This window comes from Vanacampus margaritifer, chromosome 18 (assembly GCF_051991255.1).
Source record: "Vanacampus margaritifer isolate UIUO_Vmar chromosome 18, RoL_Vmar_1.0, whole genome shotgun sequence".
Classification (NCBI taxonomy): Eukaryota; Metazoa; Chordata; class Actinopteri; order Syngnathiformes; family Syngnathidae; genus Vanacampus; species Vanacampus margaritifer.
In genome coordinates this window covers 15,974,159-15,999,409 of record NC_135449.1, presented here as the reverse complement: position 1 = coordinate 15,999,409, position 25,251 = coordinate 15,974,159, and the positions used below count along the sequence as shown (strand labels likewise).

At 39.1% G+C, this 25,251-nt stretch overlaps 1 protein-coding gene across 2 annotated transcripts in view; it reads left to right on the top strand.

The window, feature by feature from the left end:
- jmjd1cb (jumonji domain containing 1Cb) overlaps positions 1–25,251 on the top strand; it is a 151,052-nt gene that overhangs the window by 111,199 nt on the left and 14,602 nt on the right. For both annotated transcript variants that reach the window (XM_077549842.1, XM_077549844.1), the window contains 14 exons: positions 4,440–4,545; positions 4,661–4,785; positions 4,916–5,059; positions 6,249–6,290; positions 7,520–7,790; positions 9,292–9,837; positions 9,914–10,250; positions 11,667–12,603; positions 12,691–12,882; positions 16,434–16,606; positions 16,707–16,869; positions 18,894–21,243; positions 23,752–23,953; positions 25,005–25,219. In XM_077549842.1, coding sequence (XP_077405968.1) covers positions 4,440–4,545; positions 4,661–4,785; positions 4,916–5,059; positions 6,249–6,290; positions 7,520–7,790; positions 9,292–9,837; positions 9,914–10,250; positions 11,667–12,603; positions 12,691–12,882; positions 16,434–16,606; positions 16,707–16,869; positions 18,894–21,243; positions 23,752–23,953; positions 25,005–25,219 — 5,803 coding nt within the window. The remainder of the gene's footprint in view (positions 1–4,439; positions 4,546–4,660; positions 4,786–4,915; positions 5,060–6,248; positions 6,291–7,519; positions 7,791–9,291; positions 9,838–9,913; positions 10,251–11,666; positions 12,604–12,690; positions 12,883–16,433; positions 16,607–16,706; positions 16,870–18,893; positions 21,244–23,751; positions 23,954–25,004; positions 25,220–25,251) is intronic.

Here is a 25,251-nt window from a genome sequence, read left to right as displayed (position 1 = left end):
TTCTGATGTGTTTCATATTTTAAAATGATTTTCCCTATAGGAATAATAAAAATATGAATACTGTTCCAAGTGTAGCTATCATTAAATATTTTATTAACAATACTAGAAATAAAATTGTAAGTTCAAAAAAAGTTCAGATTTAATGTGTTGTATCTGGCTTTATACACATGAAACATATTTCTACTCTAATGCTTCATCTAATAATTTGTTGTTCTGTTTTAAGAGATGCTATATTCTGAGCGGAACTTTTTGCCATTTCTAGGCGATTAAGCTAAAATGTTAGTAGCAGATAATTGTCATCAATATAATTTGGTGGCATTGAAGGCAGATGGTTTGGAATGAGAGAGGCCATCTACATGAAGGTGAGACAACCATCTCAAGACAGAGGTGAGAGCTTACGACACCACCTGTCCCCCACATACATTGCCTTCCCCGTGTCCAATCCAAAGAGAATGATTTTGTAACAAAACACAGTCTCTCTGGCTGTTTGAATCTGCTCTACTTCCTTCTTAGAACTGTAGCAGTATCAGGGTATTAAAATTACAGCTCTAAAATTACCTTTTTTGTGTGTGTGTGGGAAGGGGGGGGTGTTCGGTGAATGAAAACAGCCACCGCCCTCTCGTCCCTGTTGAACAATATATATATATATATATATATTTTTATTTATTTTTTTATTTATTTATTTTTAGCAAAATCTTGAATTTTTGGTACCTTAAGAAATGTGATAGATAAATAAATAAATGTGAACATTCATTTTCAGTGTCCCATCACATGTGAGCTATTTTTTAGAACAGACCCATGGTCTACTCATGTTGTACTCGGGGCTAAATATTACACACAGGCACCATTTTTTTAAGGACTATGCGCATCAATTTGTGTAACTGTAATGTGTCTCTTTCATCTAACCTCCCTCAGTCTCCATCATTCTCCCATCTTTGACCACCAAGAAGGAGAAAATAAGTTAATTTGAGGCAATTAACTTCAAAGAGGCGGCTCGTTTACTCAACTCTGTAATCAGCCAATCATATTGTGGCCCTGTCCACACGAAAACCAGTTTCAATGTATCCTCACAAGTTTCTTACCAATTAGGCCGTTCGTCCACACAATTGCGCGGTTTCGGAGCTTGAAACAGATCACTTTTGAAACTCGGCTCTAGAGTGGAAAGATTTCAAAACACGGCTTGTACACGTCTGTCTGGACACCATATGCAGGATACTCCAGTGATGACGTAATGGTCGCACCTCGATGACAACGCATTGTCGCAGATTGATGACGTATGCGCCAATTCTCGCGTGACTGCGCGCGAACCGTCAGTCTGTTAACAACAATAGCAGATAGACAAACAATAAACAAACCTAACAGACTAATGGACGCTGCAATTAATTCAGTTCTCACAGAATTACTCACCGTTCCCTTGTTGAATTTGAACAGTGAGAGGCGCTTTGTGCATTTTTACCTGGTAAAGATATTCGTGCTTTCCCTCCCCCCTTCCTTAAGACAACACGGAAGACGACATTTTCATCCGTTGCATTGATTGGTCAAAACAAACATGGGAGATGTCGCATTGTCCAGTCTGCTCGAAGTATTGTACATCAAGTCCCTCCTTTACCGAACAGATCTGGCGAGTGAAGTCCCAGATTGATAGTGTGATTTACTCCCTCGAGTGAATCACATTTATCAATCTGGCTTGAGAGGTTATGCAAAATGACTTTCATGAGCAAATTGAAAAAATCTAATTAAGGAAATTTGCTATTATCTTTCATTGTTGTTTTGGAAATTTTATGTATCATGAGTACTAATGGTATCGGCACTTGGTATCGATGAGTACTGAAGATTTGAGTATTGGTATAGGTATCGGTCTAAAAAAAAGCGGTATGGAACATCCCTACTGTAAACTGTGTGGAGCTATTAGATTGCTAAAAACACAACACATGGGTTTGAAGTTTGATTAAATGATTAAATAAGATCCCAAATAGCGCTTATTTGCATGTTCTATAAGATTGCCAACTTCTACTCAGATTGCAAACGGCAAGTGCATGGAAATTGATTGTACAGGTGCATTATGTATGTGCAGGCATGGCCCATCATGCATTGTGTTTACAGAGACACATTGGCGCAACCCCATGATTTTCAAAGTAAAACTTCCTTCAGACTTCGACAGTCGATATGTTTTCTTAATGAGTTTCTCTGTGTGGCCTGGTACCAAATGTGGATCGGTACCATACTGGTCCATGGCGTGATGGTGGGGGATGGCTGTTTTATAAAGTCTCATAAATTATTCCTGCACCTTGCAAGGTTATCTGAGGCCTTGTGTGACATGACATTATGCATGGTATGGCACGCATATTTTTCTCATAAATTTTTGTTGAAGGAAATGAAAAACTGAAGAAAAAAAGGCTTCAAAAGTCCCACTCACTTATTGTTGTCATGTAATTTTGGTCCATAATGGGGTCAGACATTCCAATTCCAAAGTCATTGGTTAAATGTGTTTCACATTGCCAATAATACAAAGTAAAACATTGCTTTATAACTTTGAAAGAAAGTAGACTTGATTTGTAAGTTGGGCAGATCAGTTCGGGTGATCAATTATTTTATTCAAGTCGGAAAATTGCCAATTGATTGTGATTGACCAGTCTAAGTCTTGGCAGAGCTCTGCTGAGCAAATCAATATGTTGCATCCATCCATGTAAAACGGAGTGAACCAAAAACATCTTCCTGCAAAAGAAATAGATATCCAACATAACGTTTTTTATTCTGTTTACACAGAGAAGGTTCATTTTGTGTGTCTAGTGTTGTGGTTGAGAATTATAATTAGCTGAGACTGCGTTCAGTTCACAACAACAAACTGTAAATGTGCAGAAAATATATGTATAGGATACTGACCTCCACAAGGCTGCATTCCACTATGCTATTTTTAGTGAGTGTACTTGCTTTTCATTTGGAGCTGAACAAAGATGAGAAAGTAGAACACTGCAGAGGGAGAGACACTGGAGGGTGAAATGAAAGCCAGACTTCTCCTAATCTGTTCTTCCTGCCGCTCGCATCATCCTGGCCATTTCTCGAGTCCTACAGCTTTGTGTTGTCATATGAATCGCCCGAAAACTCAAGTATTGTTTTACAAATAAGGCTGAGCTTGGCTTTTATGGCAATATTTACACTTTCCCTACTGAATTTTCTAACTACTGTATGTACCTGCCCAAGTCCCCATCATCAATCAGGAACCTAGAATCAATCCATTTTTCATATGAGCATGTGAATGAGAGGTGTTTTGCTTTATACATTATAGAATTTTGTTGCATTTTTCATTGGGTGAAGTGCAAATTTTATTACATTTTCGAGCATTATTACATTTTCAGGATATTATTACTTTATAGGGTGCTACATGCCTTTATAGTTACATATTTTTATTTGTCTTTTTGTTTAATATTATCATGATGATTACCAGGGGAACTGTGTTGTCTTGCACAGTAAAAGTTACAATGTAGTAGTGTTAATTTTATCCACCATTTTTAAATTTAGTCTCAGTTTTAGTCCAGTTTCAATCATGCTTGTTAGTTTTTATCATAGTTAGTCAACCTCATTCCGTTTTTATTTTGTCAATTTTTAATCTATCTAGCATTTTAGTATTTATTTTAGTCCAAGAAAACATAATTTTGTTCGTCGAGTTTTAGTTAACAAAAACTGTCAACGTTTTAGTCTAGTTTTAGACAGGACAGTCATTTAACCACTGTTTATTTTGTGTCAACAGATTATGTTGAACATTTTGGATCTAAAACCATTTCACATAAAATGTCCTCTCTTCTTTTTGATGAAAAACAACTTGACAACAATTGCAGTATATCAACAAGTGACTACTATGGCTCCATCCTATGAGCTAGTAAATTAGCCAGCATTAGTTAGCGGTCGCATTAACATTATTGTTGAAACATTATTATAGCCGTTGGATTAATGCTTCGTTATAACTACTATTTACTTCTCTTTTTTTTTTTGCTTTTCACTGTGAATCCACCAATGTATGTCTCCTGTGTTTGTGTATGTTGCACTCGCAAGCTGCAGATATCAGAGTGACAGATTAGCAGAGACAAGATTCTACAAAATCATATCATTTTTGTCTCGTTTTTGTTCATGAACTAAAATGTCCATAGATTTTAGTCCAGTTTTTATTACGTGATGTACATTTTCGTCTCGTCTTCATTAGTCGATGAAAATGTATACTGATTTAGTCCCAGTTATTGTTTATTAATGAGGGTTTTAGCCTAGTCTAGTCTAGTTTTAATCCGGTGAAAAATGTGTCTGGACGAAATTATTTTTGTTTAGTTTTTGTTGACGAAATGAACACTACAATGACACAACATCAGTCATTAAATTAACATTTAAGATACAGACTATGTGACTTATGTGTGTTTGACATACTGATATTCATTTTGTTCATCTTTCAGGATGAGGTGGACAGTCAGAATCCAGTGTTAAGAGATAATCCTCAACTCCATGAAGAATTGAAAGGTTGGCTCAAAGACCAGAAAGTGCAGGAAATTTTTATGCAAGGTAAGATGGCCTAGTATCTGCTGTATTTATGAATTCAGTATTCATTATGCAAGAGGGAATTATATTCTTTATTTTTTGCTCAAATATTATTTAACACACTTCTTGTCCCTTTCAGGTCCCTATTCATTGAATGGCTACCGTGTGCGTGTATACAGACAAGACTCGGCCACCCAGTGGTTCACAGGCATCATTACACATCACGACCTCTTTAGCCGAAACATGGTCGTTATGAATGATCAGGTATGCTCAGATCCATCTGTTTTCTATGCCTCATATAATTGCAAAGTGTGTTACAAATGAGCTGTTCATCAAAGAAACATAAAGTATATGAGCACTGAGAAGTCATTCAGGTCTACATCGTTATTTGTAGGTGCTCGAGCCTCAAAATGTGGATCCATCCATGATCCAGATGACCTTTCTGGATGATGTGGTTCACTCCCTACTGAAAGGAGAAAACATAGGCATTACCTCCAGACGAAGGTCGCGATCCAGTCAGAACAACAATTCTGCCCATGTGAGTACACACACAATCTGTTACAGTTTTATAGAAAACGTAAGCAGTCACGTTAAGTCACAATAAAAATATTACAAGATTAATTGCACTTAATAGTTTGAAAACATCAATCGTTGCTGGACACAAAAACAAGCCCATCAGCCAAATTTCCTGAAGTTAGCAGATCAGACCTGCACAACGGTCAGGGGGAATTTTAGTCCATTCCTCTACAAAACACTTTCAGTTGAGGTCCTTTTTGTTCAAGTCAATGGACTCCATTTTTGTAGGCTGACGCATGTGCACTGGACGAAAACACACACCCAATAGTACAGATACTTAATATTTTGTGTTTGTTGTTTGAGAGAACGATCAAAAAGCTTAAGTCAAAGGTGAGTGCTTGTCATGTGGTTAAATAAGCTATCATATTTTTGTTTTGCTTGTTTGATAGTTAAGGTTGCTTGTACAGTACTTTTATCAAAATTATGACATTCATTACTATTTCTTAAGAAATATGAATATTATTAATGATTGTAAAAATTAAAAAAAAAAGTGATTCAACTAGAGTTTTCAATGTCTAAAACTATCACATTTAGAGAAGACTAAAATGTGACTTTCCTAATATATATTTTTGTTCACAGGACAAAAATATATAGATATACAGATTTTGCAAGACCTGCACAATATTGAATTATATTGCTATAAAAACATGGAACCTACCAAATGAAAGAGTAGAGTCTCTTCTTTCATCATGAACAAAAGTATATTCATTTCTGTTTCCGTTTTGCAGCAGTTAGCATTAGAATATAGCTAAATTTCATCATTATTCACAAATCTGTTGAAAACACTGGGGAAAAGAGCTTGTTGCAACATGGCCCTGGCTGATCGCTTATACTCTCCTGCTACCTGCTGGCCATTTTTGTAATAACTACCTCTTCAGAGCCAGAGACTGCATCAAAGCCTTTTGTATTCCTTATAATATATATATGTATATATATATATATATATAATTTTTAATTTTTTAAACGTATAAATACATTTTTGGGACCATGGCAATATTTATTTATTTTTTATACATTTTTGGGAGCAAATGAGTTAAGAAATAACAATAAGAACATTTTTGACTTGACTTCCGCTTTAACAAATGTCTTTGTCTCACTTTTTTTTTTTATTCATTTCACTGTTTTTCCCCTCCTTTGTTTACATGTTAAAGATGGCGGGAGGGAGACCCAGCGGGATCACTGCTAACACTCAGGTACCCCACCTACCACCAAAAGTTCCTTGCACGTTCACACATGCACTTTGTTGATTTCATTAGTGAGTTAGACTGTAGCAAAATTGGCAATGTTAATTCAACACCTAGAGAGTTAAATTTAACACCTTAAAAGTGTCTATATTGGTCCATACTAAATATAGTTAAACAGCACTTTTAAAAGTGTTATTTTTTTACGCTAAGATGGGGTTAAAACAACTCTGATGGTAGAGAAATTTAATACTAGTCAACACTGGTCAGTGTTGATTTTACACTAGTGTATGGCGTGCGTCTTCGTCGTTCGTCGACAGGTGCAAAGGCGGAGATTAGTTACATCTCTGCACAGTTAATCTAACACTAGCTGATCAACTCTAAAAAATAACACCAATTAACTCTTAAAATTTTACAAAATTACACTACACAAGTTAAAATCAACTCCCAAAAATATAACTCTGAAATTTTAACACTCCAATTTTTGCTGCGTACAGCGAGCTTTATCCTTGTCCTGCCTACTCCCCACAGTGGCAATACAAGGTAAATTAGGGTTTACTGTTCCAAACGATCCTTGTAACGCTTGGTGTGTTTCTTGTGGTATTTCATTGAATCATCTAGTAGCCCGACTAGACCGATAAAGTTCAGTGTTGGGTTGTTGTGTGTTCCTTGAAAAAACAAGGATCTGCCAACCATCAGTTTACCTACTAATGCGATATAAAAATGTTACTATAATAAGACGATGTCCTTTATCCAAGAAATAACCTGCTTTCTAAAGCTGTAGTTAGTCCAAATGTTCTTCATCGCTTTCAATGCAGATCAGGAAGAGCTTGGCTCAGTAATGATTACCATGGACACACAATGAGTGATAACATGACAAATACTGGTACCTTCAAAACGATTAATAATTAAAATAATTATTACACAAATTTTGACTAACTAGCAACAATTTGGTAAGCTGTCTGACAAGAGAAAGTCCAGAAAGTACAGTTATTGGTCACTTTCAGTAGAAAAAAAACAACCAAAAAAACAATGATCTCCAAGGTGAGTGTTATACATCACTGGCCGATTGAGTCACAAGGAATGCTGATGACTTCTGTTTTGGCCTTATGAACAAGAAGTGAGAGAAGCATATAAAGGACTTAATACATGCCCAATGTTTTATTTATAATATTTTAGTATCTGAAGTTATACGTTAGTGTTAATGATGAAGGATGTTTCCCACTCGTTCCTTCTTACAGAGTCATTATACGCGAGCCCAAGCAAACAGCCCCCGTCCAATCATGACATCATCGGGTCCCAGCCCAAAGAGTTCCCAAGGGACAATGGCTTCCCAACAGCAGAGTCAATCACTGCAAAGCCAGCAAACATCCAGCCAATCGCACCATTCTCCCAGTGGCAACGGACGGGAACAGAGAGAACAGCGCACCGGTCGCTCGTCCCGGAGAAAAGGATCAGACAGCAGCGTTGCGGAGGAGGACAGGGACAGAAGAGAAGAAGCTGTTGGCAAAGGTGAGGCTCTCCTCCTGCCTACATTCCTTTGTCTTTCTGATGTCTCTCTGTAATTGCACACATAAACAAATCAGAAAATGTAGATTTCAAGAAATTATATGCATGTACAGTACTAGGGGATGTTTGAGACCATTTTATGATATCATTAGTACTGATACCACTAAAACTTTTGATACGTTCCCCCCACTATAGCATTTTTCCTTAAAATTGCATGAAATTTGTGGCAATTTTCTACACTGTAAAAACAGTTGGGTCAAAAGTAAGCCAATTATGGCAACAACAAAAAAACGATCCACTTTATGGGTCAATTTGACCTAGCTTTCTGGATTGTTGTTTTTTTTTTATACAATGACCCACTTTTTTGACCCAAGTAAAGAGTCTGACCAATATTTATGTGTTGTTTAATGTTGAAAGATCAATTTCTTGACTCAAAGTTGGGTCAAATCGACCCAAGTAGAGGATCGATCCATTTTTGACCCATAGTTGGGTTATTTTTTTTACTAGTGCTGTCAAAGTTAAAGCGTTAACTGATTAATTAATCACAAAAAAATCGCACTATTAATTTTGACCATAGATGAAGATGATCCTTTAGCGTGACAGCGGATGGCTAAGTTTGAATAACACAGTTTGTGTTTGGTTTGAGCAATAAACATAATTACATGCATTTAAATAAAGCATTTAATACATGTTTGCGTATTACATTTAGAATATTTGTTCATGTCAAAATATTAGGGTAATTTGTTTTTCAATTTTAAATTATGCAAGTCATTAACTGATTAAAAAAAGAGGGGGATGAGGGCGTGCAGTGGATAAAAAAATGTTGAAGACATCCTCATAACATTAAATGTCAAACAAATTAACACATAATCAGTGCGCTTGAAATTTGGCGGGATTTTTTTTTTTTTTTAATAAAAAAGCCATTTCTTTTAAGTGATTAATCGTGATCAATCTAAATTCTAAGATACGATTAATCTGATTAAAAAACGTAATCGTTTGACAGCTCTATTTTTTACCCAACTGTTTTTAGAGTGTATTTATTTAATAAAAGACAGCAGCCGATACCAGTATTGGCCGCTGTTGCGAGTACCGATACCGTGAAATAAGGACGCGTATCTGCCCGATACCACTCACTCGTCCCTAGTACACTCTAAAAACAGTTGGGTCAAAAGTAACCCAATTATGGATCAAAAATGGGCCGATCCACTTTAAGGGTCAATTTGACCCAAAATTCTGGGTTGTACAAAAAGATTTTTTTTACCCAAGTAAAGGATCTGATCAATATTGGAGTTTAGTGTTTTACACTGAAAGACCAATTTCTTGACTCAAAGTTGGGTCGAATAGACCCAAGTAGAGAATCAGTCCATTTTTAACCCATAGTTGGGTTATTTTTGACCCAACTGTTTTTAGAGTGTTATGTACTATATAGGCTACGAAAAGTCTTATGATATGCTTTGTTATTTTTTGAAAGATTAATAGTGAATCTCTTTTTTTAATCCTGCAGACTCAAAGTCGAAGGCCAAACAGGCAATTAACAAACGCAGAAAGGGTGAGGATGATGAGAAGAAGATAGGTCTAAAGAGACTGAAGACAGACATGACATCTGACTTCTCAGAGAGCAGTGATTCTGAAAACCCACACAAGAGGATGGCCCATTCGTCATGCTCCTCTTCGTCGTCCTCATCGTCATCCTCTTCCTCCTGCTTTTCGTCGTCTTCCTCAGAGCCAAACTCTGAGAATGAATTAAAGACTCGCAGCAGTGATGTGAAATCAAATGTTTCGAAAATGGAGGACGAGGAGAAGACACTAATGCAGGCTGCCAAAATGAATGATTCCTTATCTTACATTGGTTGCTTGGCGCCATGGGCGGAGCTTCAATCTACAGAGGACAGCAAGAAGGCTGTAAAGGAAGCAAGCAAAATGATCACAAAAGAGGAGGAGGAATTGGTGGCAGTGACGCAGATCACCCAATCTCCACGGCAACAGGTGCCTCCTATGTCTGACACTATCCAGGCTACCATAATAGAGAGTAGCAAGAACACTGTGAAAGGTAAATTGCACTCATTCATGTCAGCTCTCAACTATCTGATGATTACAACCTATTGATCAGCTGTCAATTTTTACAGCCTCAACTCGATGTCAGACACCTTCTTTGCCCCACCTCCATGGCAGTGGCGTGATTGACATCACAGATGATGCACAGGCCACCGTGCATCAAGAGAGTTCGGAGGCTGTGTCGGCTCTGCTTGCCTCCCAGAAGGCAGAGTCCACAGCCCTCTCACCTTACCTCACCTTGCACCCATCCCCCGTCTCCTCACCTCCTGTTCCTTCTTCACCTTCACCCTCGGAAGGTGGCCGAAGGACAGAAATTGACCTTGCCATGCAGCAGGGTCTAATAGGAGGTGGTGTGACAGCAAGCCGGAGTTTAAATAAGACAGAGTTTTCTTCTTCAGAAGCTATCAGGTGAGAACAGAATGAAAGTTCATTAGTTGTTCTAAAAATATTACACTGTATTATAAATTTCAAACATTCTGTGAACTAGGAATTGTCATGTGTGCACCAGATTCGATTGCCTCAGTCTGTTTTTGCAGCTCAGCTCAGTGACTATGAGCAGGGCAGCGAAGTCGAAAAGTTGGAAACAATTGCTTCCTTCACTTAACTTGAGAATAAACTATTAAAACATCAACATCTATGTTCAGTACTGTGAGGCTTTTATTTTGAAATTGGCACCGTGGTGTTATATAACAACCGTTATGGTGTGGCCAGCTTGACTCACAAGGAGATTAACGCGGGGACATCATCCCTACACGGATTTACATATGAATGGGAGTGTCAATCGAACCCTCGCGGCTGAAGCCAGAGGGCAGCCATCTTACGTTGCCACTTTTACTGACAACTTCTGTTATTTTATTCACTGTAAGCACTGTTATGTCATGAGTGCGTGTTTTACGCTAGGATCCCTGTATGGAGACAGGAGAGCTTCGCGAATAGCGAACTTCACTGTTTGCAGCGACCATTCAGAATATATTATTCAATATTGTGAATTGTGACTCACAGAGGTTAGGTTTACATTTTGCAGCAATTTTTTTCCTGATGTGCTTTACTTTCACTTGATTGTTGATGGCTCTGACAACATGATGCAGACAAATCTATGAATAGCACCCAGATATATACCTTATAATAGAAAATTAAAAGTCTTCTTCTTACCTCAATCAAACCCAAAAACGTGTTAATACTTTGTCCTTCCCTTCCAAAAATGTTTTTACACATTTTTTGTGGGGGGTTTTATGCAATAGCTTTGATGCAGCTTCTGACATGAAGAGGTGGCTTAAAGCAATAGTAGTCATTACAAAAACCGGCCAACAAGTGGCAGCAGAGTATAAAAGATCAACCAATGCCATGTTGCAACAAGCTCTTTTTGCCAGGGTTTGTGAAATGTGGAGAATGATGAAACTTAGCTATATACTAATGCTAATTGCTGCAAAATGGAAACAGATACAAATGTAATTTTTTTCCTGATGAAAGAAGAGACTCTGATGTTTCTTTTGGTAGGTTCCATGTTTTTATAGCAATAGAACACAATATTCTGTGGGCCTTGCAAAATCAGTCAAAATCCAGTAAAACAGCGAAGGGGGTTACTTCAATAAACAGAACAGAATATCAAATCGCAAAAGGAAAAAACATATTCAATCTTGACCAGCAGACATTCAAACAGGTGTCTTCCATTAGTCTGTACTTTTGTTCAATGCAGTACATTATTTAGAAGCCCATAATCAGTGCATCCAGTACTTTTAATGTTCCAAATTCATTCATTGTTTGTTGTTCTCAATGTTTTGATGACAAGGCAAGCTAAGAAAAAAATCTTCTTGTGTTTTTCAGATCTGTAACAATGGCTGATACTATAATGCTGATAGACAAGGAAAAATCAGTCATTCCCCATCATTTTCTTCATCAACATCATCAACAGCAGCATACGCAACAACAACACTACACGTCTGGCATCAAGAGTCCATCTTTATCTGAGGAGCAAAGCAAACATCAGCCACACCCTGACAAGTTGAACACAGTCCTTTCCACGGACTTGACAAAAAACAAAATGAACCCTAACCCAGCTTCCCTCGACTCCATTAAACAAAAAGCCCAGCACCCCAACAACTCTCAGAGCCATCTATACCCTAACACGAGTCAAGCAAACCATATCAAGTCTAAGACCAACTTAGGCCTAGTGGATAGTTCAAAACCTAAACCCAATACCGCTCCAGAGGTCTCTAAACATAAAATCCCAAGAAATTGTGATACCTCCTCCCCTCCATCAGGCTGTTTGTCCAGTAAAGTAGAAACAAATGAGCCTCCTCGATCTGGTTTTAAGCCAATACCAGCTCACTCAGAGTCAGGTGGGGGCAGTACTATCAGCAACACCAGCCCTCTAATTATAAATAAGAATGAGACATTCACTGTTTACAGGGACCCAGCTCTGATCTGCTCAGACAATGAAAACTCTTCCTCCGCCACAGTGTCCTCTAACCATGTGGCGGCATATCTCCATCCTCACCTACACGGTCTCCACTCGCCATCTCCCCACTCCCCTTGCCTCACCCCTTCGTCCCACCCACACGCTGCCTCCCACCTCCTTGCTCCTCCTCACACCTCTGCCTTACCTCACCCACACCTTCTACCCCCTGGGGTTCTCTCAGCCATGCCTCCTCCTCACACAGCAACTCTGTTGGGGGGCCACCCACAGCTGGATTCCCCTGGAGGTTTAGGTCACCTTGCCCTACCTCATCCGGGAGCTGCACACCAACAGCAGTTCCTACAGGTCTGCCTCAAGGGGCATTTAATTGATATTACCCCCCTTCCCCTCTTGTTTTTCAATGGTCAACTAAATCCCTTTGCATATTTTCAGGGTCAGGGAGCCCCTCCACTACTCACCCAGTCTCATACTGGAGCTGCAGGTTTGGGCCTCTACCCCATCATTTGGCAGTATCCCAATGGAACACCAAGTTCCTACCAACAAGGACTCAACCTACCCCCCACAGCTAAATGGGTTCACTCTGAAAATTCAGTTGCTGTTAATTCTGAGGTGTCTCTCCGAAAGGTATGTGTACTTTTGGACTTGTGGCATGTCTGTATGATTGATTGAGGTTTTTGTTGTTGTTTTTAAAGAAAGAGTTGTGTTTTCACCTCTTGGGCTTCAAGGAAGTACTGACATTTGTAATGCATTAGGGCTGTACCAAACGATTATTTTTCTCCAGATTAATATCTTTACAATTAGTCGATTAGTCTAATGAATAATTTTTCAACTAATTTAGCGGTTAATTTTGGGTTGATGATTATTAATTCACAAAAACACTTCTGAACACTTATATAAATTCTTTGTATAAAAAAAAACTTTTACAAATTAATTTACAACTGATGTTATACACATTCATGTATGTTGTGCGTGCCGACGTATTTACGTCATCACCGACATCGGCACTATGTGGACTAGTGTTGCATGGGATACCGGTACCAGTACAATACCTCAAACCTACCTAAAAAACGGCTAGCACCGGTACTTAAAAAAATAAATACGAGACAGCCCGCCAACTCTGTTTTAAAGGCGGGTACACATACGCGCATGGCTGCCTGTCTACCAAGTGGCATGCCTCTTTCAGCTTGTGTGCGAGAGGGCTCAGGAAGATGGCTTCACGCACTGAACACTGACGTGCTTGCTGGCTGTGCACTCCTCGTTGAAAAGCATGTGTAGCACTACGCGCAGTGTCATATGGAACTTTTTTCTTACATGACCGACAGCCACTGCAAGTCAACCGACATGACGTTTTGTAACAAGTGCAAATGTTTTTCGCGGAGAAGCAGAAGAAAAAGCAACAATCACTGGCCCTGCAGTGTACTCAAGTTGCGTTCAATGAACAGGCACACAGTAGGAAATCACAGGTATAGAAAAAGCCCAGATGACTGACAGAGTGACAGGTTGTGACACATTTTTTGACACTTCCCTATAAAAATAAGTATTTGATTACGCATTTGACTAATTGGGAGCGTAAAGGAGAAGAGCAGAGACATGCACGCACACTTAAGCAACGATACATTGAATCAGGGGAGTGCCACTGTATTACCAATATTTAAAACGGATGACATCAAATGCAGTCAAATACAGTACTTCAAGAATATGGCATGCAATGTGAAAGCACATACAGTATATACATAAATATATACAGTATTTACATAAATTAACATGTATACATCCTAATATTTAGAATTAATAAAAATAATTGCTGCTTTTGCTAATGTTTTAGATTTTTGTTGAGGTACCGTTTCAGTACCGATATCGAGGTAATTTATGCAGGTATAGTATTGAAGTCAAAATGTTGGTATCATGACAATACTAATGTGGACTAGTCGGGACAGTCCTATAATCCACAGTATTTTTCTTACAGTAATTTCTGGACTATAAGGCACACCTGACTATAAGCCGCACTTGCTAAATTTGGGGAATATTCTAGTTTGTTACACATATAAGCCGCACCCGACTGTAAGCCACGGGTGTTTTAATGTTACCGCACCCGGTTCCCACTACTTCCTTTTCCATAATGAGGGCGCAAATTGTCTCGCTCTCGTTCTGTCTCTCCTACTGTATTTGGGCTCACTTGGTTTGTTTTGCTCTGCCTGACGCTCTTGCGCTTCCTTTATAGTGCGACCCCTTGTGATTTGATGGATAAGTATTTTGTAATAATACTTTGTATTAGCCGCAGGGTCGAATGCAAGTGAAAAAAGTAGTGGCTTATAGTCCAAAAATTACTGTATACTCATGAGATTTTTTTTTTTATCGGACTTCAGTTCTGAAGACATCAGTTTTGTCTCAATATAAGAAAAACTGTAGATGCTAACTTGGGTTGAGATCTTTGCCATTAATGAAGAATACTGTACTTCCTCTTTCACTCAGCCCCCGGGCTATTTTTTGCTTGTATATTTCAGACACCATCCTACTTTAAATGTGCATGACAAGTCTTGTTTACACAGGAAGAAGTACCGTATTTTTTTGGACTATACGTCGCTCCAAAGTAAAAGTCGTACCAGGCAAACAAACAAGAACAAACATGAAGAAGAAAAGCATACATAAGTCGGTCTGGAGTATAAGTGCAATTTTTGGGGACAATTTATTTTACAAAAATCAAGACCAACTACACTGGAGTTCGGGCTCACCCCCAAAATCCCCGTTCCCTGCATGGGTGCATTCCGAAATATGCTCCTAGCGCACGCTTCTTCACTCCAACCGTCCAAAAACGCAATCATCAAAGTTCTCCCAAAAATTAGTGCCAGAAGCCAGTGCAGGCAGTACAAGAAAAGAAAACAATACAACAACTATCTACGGATTTCTTTTATAACATAGACTGTATTTGGAAATTACTGGAAGAGGAGTGCGCTCCTATCTGAATACTTACACTCTTAGAGTGGTGTTAGGGTGTACGAGTGAATTTCTGAACACACCATGTTGACGGCAAAACGAGCTCCAGTTGGACGAAATTTCAACTTGTAAATATGGAAAAGTATTTCTTTATTGTTTAACATGGCTTACGTTAACTATAATCCTGTGTTGCTTGTGGCCAACGGTAGAATTCTAGTTGGGTTTTGCGTCATTTAATGCTGTAAACAGTAAATCCTTGTTGTTGAGGACGCTGTATGCTAGCGGTGGTAGCTACGTCACACAATAGTTGCCATCGTCTTTGAGGTCTTCTTTTTGTGCTTCCATTACTACTTCCACTTTCTTTTTGGCGGTTGGCATATACTTTTGGTGCATCACCACCACCTTTCTTAGCATGCGATAAAGGTGGCCTCCGGTAGTTATACATGACTACTACTACTATTTCTTCTCCTTCTTCCATTATTTATTCTACTGTCTTTTGGCTGTTGGCAAATGCTTGTGGTGCATTAATGCCGGTTGAAAAAAGGTTGCACAGAAAGACAACGATTAGGAAACCTGGACTTTGGGTGTCAGTCTGATCTCTAATTTATATAAATCCGAAAAATCCGGTAATTTCTTTACAGTACAGGCCAAATGTTTGGACACGCCCCCATCTCAGTCAATGTGTTTGCTTTATTCTCATTACTATTTACATTGTAGATTCTCACTGAAGGCATCAAAACTAAGAATGAACGCGTGGAGTTATGTACTGAACAAAAAAGGTGAAATAACTGAAATCATATTTTAGATTCTAGGTTCTTCAAAATATCCACCCTTTGCCCTGATTACTGCTTTGCACACTCTTGGCATTCTCACCTCTGGGAACTCCTTCAATACTGTTGGAAAATAATTTCAGGCGAATACTCTTGAAGCTCATCGAGGGAATACAAAGAGTGTGCAAAAAAAAAAATCTGAGCAAAGAGTGACTATTTTGAAGAAACTAGAATATAAAACATGTTTTCAATTATTTCACCTTTTACTAAGTACATAACTCCACATGTGTTCATTCTTAGCTTTGATGCTTTCAGTGAGAATCTACAGTGTAAATTTTAATGAAAATAAAGAAAATGGACTGCATGAGAAGGTGTGTCCAAACTTTTGGCCTGTACTGTATATCAAATGGAATTTGTATTTTTGAATTTACATTGTGATTCTTTATTTTGCAATGTACTTTTCATGTCCAGAACACAGCCAGTCCATGGTTGCACCAAGCTGTCGGTAGTGCAAGTGACAGTTTGGGTTTGCTGAGTCACGTCCCTGTAAGACCAGCCAGTGCTGATCCCCACCGCCCATCTGTTAAAATCAACACACACGCTAGCCCACCACTGTCAAAGATTAGTGTGGATATTCGCAAAGAGTGAGTCAAGTCAATCCATTTTTTCTGCTTTTGTCAGAGACGTGCCATCAAGCTAATTCTTTGAAAAACACAAGGCAACATCTTACTTTTCTTTCTTTAGAGATTTGGATAAGAGATGTTTTATGGATCCAATAAGAAACTTGACCTTGGCCCACCTAAAACAAGAACCAGCAGACAGTAACAGGAGCATCACTGGGAAAGATGCACAGCTTAACCGTCTCTACTTGGACCCCCACAGCAAGGCGCGCCTGGCTAATACACAGGTATACTACTCTCAAACACACATTAATTGCGGTTAAACTTTGAATCCGTTTAGTGATGAGTAATGTTGTGTTTCAGAATAATTCTGATTAAATCTGTCAATTAGGATCTCATTAGATTACGTCTCATAAATTGGCCAGTCGGTTTATATCACGAAAGTCAATAGACCTTTCGCAAACCACGCCCCCAAACGGCCCAGGTCCATCAAGCTCGTCTCCACTCCATTGAAATCCATTGTAAAATCGATCCATGAAACTTCTGTCAGCTGCAAATAAACTGTACCAACAACAAAAAAAACTTCCCAACAAGCCAAATTGCGAAGTGATGTGCCCATGGATTGTGTAAATCATTCCTTCCATTAGCATAGCCAAAAACAAAATGGAGTGATGTCTTCCATGGATTAAGCAATGTGGACGGCTTTACCCCCTGCTAAATTTATCCAAAATAAACAGGCATTCCTACGTTTGCTCCAAAGTAAGTATCATCAGATACGGCATTGCGGCCTGGTACGGCAACCTGACTGTGCAGTCAAGGTCACAGATTGCCGATCTGGTGCGGACTGCCATGAAGATCATGGGGGTCAGGAATCATCCTTCCCTACAGATGCTTTATGAGCGGTCCGTCACCGGACTGGCACAGAAAATTGTTAATGACCCGACTCACATTCTGCATCATGAGTTCCAGCTACTGCCTTCCGGCAGGAGATTCAGGGCCCCCAGAACCAGGCTGAACCGCTACAAGAACTCATTCCTGCCGACATCCATCAAACTGCTTAACAACCGACATTAACTCAGTGCAATAAGATATATATATATGGTGCAATGTTGTGTACATACCCATGTGTGTATATATATATATATATATATATATATATATATATATATAGAAGTGTGCATATGTGTGTGTATATGGGTGTGTGCAATGTACTTCTCTACACATGTATACTCCTGTGAAGACTTCTGGGAAGTCTTCTACTTATTGCTGCACTTCTTATTTATTTAATTTTAATTTCATCTCTTTCTATTCTGTTGTTTTCTCTTACTGTAAACTGCAGCTGGACGGAGTCCAGGAAAAAGTTCCCCACGGGGAAAATAAAAGTATATTGTATCGTATCGTAAGAGCTTGTAAAGTAGCTATACAGTAATGGGCTAGACTAAAGCTAATTAGCCCAAATTTATGGCGAGTTCTTTATGATGCATTGTCATCAACGGAGAAAGACCCCAAAAAATCATCAGCTCAATGCTAACACGTGATGTGAAACGCCACAGGTGAGCTAACGAATTAGCATTAAGGTTTAAATCTCAAAGTAAATAAAAATATGTTAACACAAATGTGGCAAAATACACAGGAAGACAGTATAACATACATTCTTTCTACTCTGTGGGGAAAAAAAAGATATATTACTGCAAACAGGTCAAAACATGTCTATCCATCAATTCTACATAATATCTGCATGCGTGAACCACACTGCCCCCCACAGGCCAAAGTATATAACAGAAGCAGCACATACACCGTCCTCACCTCATCTTGAAGATAAACATGGATGACGAAAGCCAATTGTAAATTTGGCACTCCAAAATTGTATTTGGAATCAGCACTTGAAACACAAGCAATTTGATTAAACATCTGAAGAAATTCAGTTAATACATTGGTGAGACCACAACTGCTTAAGGAGATAACCCACTGCAGTTAAAATAAAAGTACAGGTAAAGTTACAGAAGTGAATGAAACTTATGCCATCTTCCGTTAAAATATATTTTTTTGTTTTTAACAATATTATATTAAATCATTTTCTTCACAATTGTAAGACCTACTTGCATTAAGGACTATTGGTATATGGCATAAGAAGATACTCACATCGACTCATACTCGTTCTGAAAGTGATCATGCAGTCCTTTATGTTTATTTTGACCATGTAGCCACAGTATGCACCACTTGTAAGCACTCCGGGTTATCTTCCTCGTTTAACCTGTTTTATTGGTACATTTAAAAAGTAGACTAACATATAACATGTTTTCTTTCCAAGGATGCTGTTCAGGCAGCGGAGCGAGCCAGTAAGTACAAAGAAGAGAATCGTCAAATTCTAAGGGAGAGCATCGAAGTGGCCCCTTTTACTGCCAAAATTCATCGCTCAAGTGAACCTGGGATGGACAGAGAACGAGAAAGAAGCCGAGATCCCACTTTTCCTGTCAGGATACCAGCTCTTGCCTCCCTTAGCCCAAAGGCAGGCCATGCACATCCCCATATCATCCAGCCAGAAAAGAGCAACTATTTTACCACTTTGTCCAACAGTGTTATAAATGAGCCCCCAAGACTGTACCCTTCCAAAGAACTCAGCTCTTACTATAAGAAGGTGTCAGTTGGAGCTCAAGGGGTCGTGGCCAGTATTGGAGCAGCTGTTTCAAGCCAAGCTCTGTCGCTAGGCAACTACAACGCCAAAGTGTCCATCTCTAGGCCACCTCCCCTAATTAAGCACCATCCAGAGGGCGGTGAGGGTCTTGCAGGGAAAATTACTGAACAGCTCAGCCAGCAGGTTACGCTAGCCCAACATCAACACCACATAGGTGTAGCAAGGGTGGAGCGCTGCAGCCCTGCTATTTCTCCTTCCTCCTCTACATCTCCCTCTTCAGTATCTAACCACCACCATCATCACCACCACCACCACCACCCTCAGCAGCAACAACACAACCTCAGGGCAATGCCATCTCTTCACAGAGCTCCCGTCTTCCATCCACCCACTCAGCATGCTCTTGAACGTAAAGAGGCTGCGGACAGAGAGCGAGAAAAGGAACGGGAGAAGGAACAGGAGAGAACTGGCTATGGTGGACGTCTGTCTCCACCAACTCTCACACCTATCCAGCCAGTAAGCTTAGCAGCAGCTGGCAGCAAAACATCAGTTGAGCAACAAAAGCCTCCCACGCTATTGCCGGAACTCAGGGATGTGAAAGGTCATGGAAATACTGCCATTGTTGCCTCAGCTGTCAGTGTTGAGAATATGACGTCAACAGGTGGGTGGAGAGCCGGTCATGACAGAAGAACGCTCTTCTTTGGAGACAAAGGCGTATCAAGAGATAAGCCCCCAGCTGCAATGGCATCCGTCATTGTACGTCCACAAACGTCTGTTAAGTTTGACAATCCTGCAAACAAATCTGGTGCTATGGTTAAGCTTGAGGGGGAGCGCCAAAAAGCGGGAGAGCGTTCAAGGGATCATGGCGCTAATAGAGTTATTCAACCCAACTCTAACCTGGATGACATGTATGTCCAATATAAAAAGACATCACTTCGGACGATGCAGGGGGTTGTGGGAGCCGGTACTACAAACTCTGTTCATAGGACTGCAATGTCTCCATCTATACAAAGTAGAAGTGAGGCAACGACCCCTGAGCTGGCGTACTCGCTATCATTTCATCATGGGCCAGGAGAGCAGCAGGTGGAGGTTGGATCACGTACCTCATCTCCAGGAGGATCTTTGCCTCCTTCTAGTCAGCCTGGCACACCGCAACCCAGCCCTAATCTTACCCCAAAACTTAGCCCTTGTTCTGGCACCGGTCAGGCTTACTCACCCTCTTTTGTTCACCTCAAAAAGCACAAAGCTGCATTGGCAGCAGCCCAATCGAAAAGCAACCTCTGCACTGCTCCCACGTCTGCCACGACTGGATACTCATCTCTAATTGTGGATCCCACTGACACAATTCACAACTCCACTCCTCCACCTGCGTCTAGCCAAAGCTCATCTTCAGCAGACAGCAGTAGTAGCAACTCAACAAGTGGCAGAACAACACCAGGGAAATCCAGCCCCCTACACAATGGCCAGTCCTCTGGGCCTGTTTCAACAAGCATTGGGCAGGCCAGTAATTATCACAAGCTGAAGAAAGCCTGGTTAACGCGGCACTCTGAAGAGGATAGGAACACAACTGCTACTTTTACCCCAGTTAGTACTAAACCCGAGAAATTGCCCAGCGTCAGCAACACCACAACAATGACAGAAATGATCAAACCATGTACTGTCAATCTTAGCGCCTCCACATCCAATGAGGTGGAGCTGAGCAAGGATGCTGCAAACAAAGGAGAACGAGAGAAGCTCTCTGAGGAGAAGACAGGTGGCGCAACAGTTGGGGAGGAAAGGAAAGGCTCTTCTTCACGAGGAAGCAAGCGAACATACGAGTCGGCTTCAGAGAGTGGGGGAGACGACTCTGATGCCAGCGAGAGCAAAATGGAGGGCAGGGCCAAGCGTCAGCCCAAACCAACTTATAAGAAGAAACAGAATGATATGGCCAGGAAAAAAGGAGACAATGAAAAGGAAGAGGATGATGTGAAACCCAACGGCATCTTTAGATCTGCGAAAGAGAAGACCAAACTCAAACTGGCCAGTAGCAGTAAGTCTAATATATAAAATGATATTCTAATGGTGTAGATGTATACAAATAAAATAAATTAGTCAATGGTATATTAACTAATTTTCTCCCCAAAATGTAAAAAAACATTCTATTTTAATATTGCCATGCTCCCAAAAACTTATTTATACGTTGTTGTTTTATGCTAGAGCATACAGAAGGCTTTGAAATGCAGCCTCTGACCTGAAGAGGACGCTAAGCAATGGTAGTTATTACAAAGGCGGCCAGCAGGTGGCAGCACTGTATAAGAGATCAACCACAGCCATGTTGCAAAAAGCTCTTTTCCCCAATGTTTTAAACAGATTTGTGAATAATGATGAAACTTAGCTATATTCTAATGCTAACTGCTGCAAAACGGAAACAGATAGAAAATTTTCCTGATGAAAAAAAGAGATTCTAATCTTTCTTTTTGTAGGTTCCATGTTTATATAGCAATAGAAGACAATATTCTGTGGGCCTTGCCCAGCCGGGAGCAAAGGAGATTGCTTCAGTGAAAATGGCTGGGAGTGAATGAGATAATGACGACTTACCCATTGACAGTGGCATATTTCGCTGAGGAATAACAAATGACCAATTGATGACGGATTGACGACGGTTCCCGACTTTTCACGATTGCCGAATGACGTACGCTCAAAATTTATTGACACTCCCACCTCTGGTTTTTGGTAACTTCACAACTTTTAACTCATTCATTCCCAGACATTTTCACTGAAGCAACCCCCTTTGCTCCCGGCTGTTTTACTGTAGTTTGACTGATTTTGCAAGGCCCACACAATATTGTGTTCTGCTGCTAAAAAACATGGAACCTACTAAAAGAAAGATTAAAGTCTCTTCTTTCATGAAGAAAAAAATATATTTCTATCTGTTTCCATTTTGCAGCAATTAGCATTAGAATATAGCTAAGTTTAATCATTATTCACAAATCTGTTTAAAACACTGGGGAAAAGAGCTGTTTTGCAATATGGCCCTGGTTGATCTCTCATACGCTGCTGCCACCTGCTGGCCGTTTTTGGTAATAACTACCATTGCTTTAAGCATCCTCTTCAGGTCAGAGACTGCATCAAAGCCTCCTGTATGCTCTACCATTAAAAAAAAAAAACATAAATGTATAAATACGTTTTTGGGACCATGGCAATATTTAAAATATAATATTTTTATACGTTTTTGGGAGCAAATGAGTTAACAATGGAACCCCCACACCCCCCAAAAAATACACACTCCTACCAATGTGAACTAAATTGGACTGCTTTTGGAAATTGTGGCTTTGTTGAACAACAGTTACAATGTATGCCCATACCACTTAAACTAACTATCAAGTAGTTAGTTTACTTGGATTGCAAATGGTCGCTCACTGAAATGTTACTGATTCAGACCCTCAATATCCCCACAAGCTGATTTTTAAACTAAAAAGCTGATACCCCAGCTGGTCTGTTACCTTCCATGACAACATATGCAGCCAACACCAATCGATGTGTAAATAAGTGGATACTGTAAAATCACTCTGAGTAGCTTGTACGCACAAATGGCAGTATGTAGCCATAGAGATTGGCTACCCTCCTGTAATCCCGAGGGTGTTCAATCTTTGTTCAATCTTTGTTCAATCTTTGAAGCGACTACCATGAACAATGCAATATGCCAAGGATATTGAGAAAAAAAAATATTGCCAGAATCATGTTTTAGGATAATTGACCACAATGGCATGAACTGAGGTAAAAGTCTTCCTAATGGAAAACATCTACCGAAACTCTGAGGTCATCTGTTATGTTTCAGGGTGAAAAAAAAAAAGCGGGAACTTTTTAACCAATAATACCAAGAGTGATGGAAAAAAATATTTTATTCATAGTAATTGACAATGATGGAATCCCAGCTATCTCAGCTGAGATGTTGCAGCAGTCAATGAGGAATCTCAGCAGCAGATTTCAAGAATGAATTTGTATAGGAGAATGCCATCTACAGGACATAATTTTTAAAACATTAAAATTACATTTCCTGAATATTTTAAGGTTGCAATTCCTATGAATAAAATATTTTATTGGATCCTTAAAAAGTAGCCTGCTTTTTATTTGCACTGTGAATATATATATGTGTGTGTGTGTATATATATATATATATATATATATATATATATATGTATATGTGTATATATATATATATATATATATATATATGTGTATGTGTGTGTGTGTGTGTGTGTGTGTGTGTGTGTGTGTGTGTATATGTGTGTGTGTGTGTATATGTATGTATATGTGTGTATATATATGGATATGTATATGTGTGTATATATATGGATATGTATATGTATGTGTGTATATATATGGATATGTATATATATATATGTATGTTTATATATATATATATGTATGTTTATATATATATATATATATATATATATATATATATATATATATATATATATATATATATATATTTGTATGTATATATATATATTTGTATGTATATAATAATATATATAATATACATTCTTTTCAGATGGGATCCCACGTTCTGTCCTGAAGGATTGGCGCAAGGTGAAGAAGCTGAAGCAGACAGGGGAGTCGTTTCTTCAGGATGATTCTTGTGCAGAAATCGGACCCAATCTGCAAAAGTGTCGCGAGTGTAGGGTCATCCGCAGCAAGAAAGGCGAAGAGCCAGCACATTCTCCTGTCTTTTGTCGTTTCTACTATTTCAGACGGTAAGGCTATATCATAGTGTTAATCTATTTCTTCGAGTTGAATAAATAATAAAAAAATATATATATATTACATTAAAATAAAATAAAACGTGAAAAACCAGGAAATGCAATGAGACAAATCCAACCTACAACATTTTAGGCCGTTCCTGTAAATTGAAAATAAAAATCCATCCATACACACCACTGAATTGAGTGTTGCTTGGCAAGCCTCTCAAACTTGATTGAATAATAAATAATAATAAATATCAGCACATGCATAAAATTAGACTTCAAATTTGTGAAAAAATCAAGACATTCACTCAGCTGTCAGATACTGAGATTCTTAACTCAATGCGCTAAAAACACGACCCACTAAACTTTCAACTGTCAACCAAAAATGTTCATACTAACGTTTTCTGCCCACATATTCCTATATGTTTGAGAAGTGAAATTATATTATTTTAATTACTCCAGCGTCTGGAATATATCCCACTGAGTCGTTACAGATTTTTTTTCCCGTGACAAGAGGCAGTTAGCCACCAGCTAGCTGGTCGGCTAACTGTCATCCAGACGCTTTCGACAGGTCCGCAAAGCATATTGACACCCTCTTAAAATAATGACCCAAGCCATCTTTTGATAATTTTTCCTTTTTTTCTTTTCTATATTTTCCTTATTTTTTCTCCTCATTATACTGGCCACCTCTGCTGAAATTGGCTACATCCTTGGTTATTCAATTCTATTGAAAATGAAATAAAATTATTAATACTGCAAATTTAATATAATCAGTATTTGGTTCAGATTTTCGTGTTTTCTGAAAAATGACATAGGTCGTCACAGTATTTTAGGAAGGAGTTAACCTTGCATGCATACAGTACATTTGGAATGTGGAAGTAAACTAGAATATCAGGAAAATGCTCACACAAGCATGGGAAGTACACGCAAACTTCAAACAGATAGAGGGTTAAATGGGATATTCTGTATAATGTATAATGATGTCTGGATTTAAGAAAATATATGTAATTTGTAATGTTTAGACTGTAGTTGTTTTTTTTTTATCCCCTTTCCCTTTCAGGCTTTCCTACAGTAAAAATGGAGTCATCCGAATGGATGGTTTTTCCACTCCAGACCAGTTTGATGATGAGGCCCTTGCCCTGTGGATCCCTGCAGCTATGGAGGACAGTCACCTGGACCAAACCACAGCCAAGTACATCCTCAGCTTTATAGGAGACATGTTCTGTCAGATGGTCCTGATGGAGAATACAGCAGCGTCCTGGGTCAAAAAGGATGGTGTGTTGTCCTAACAATGACTCACATTTCCA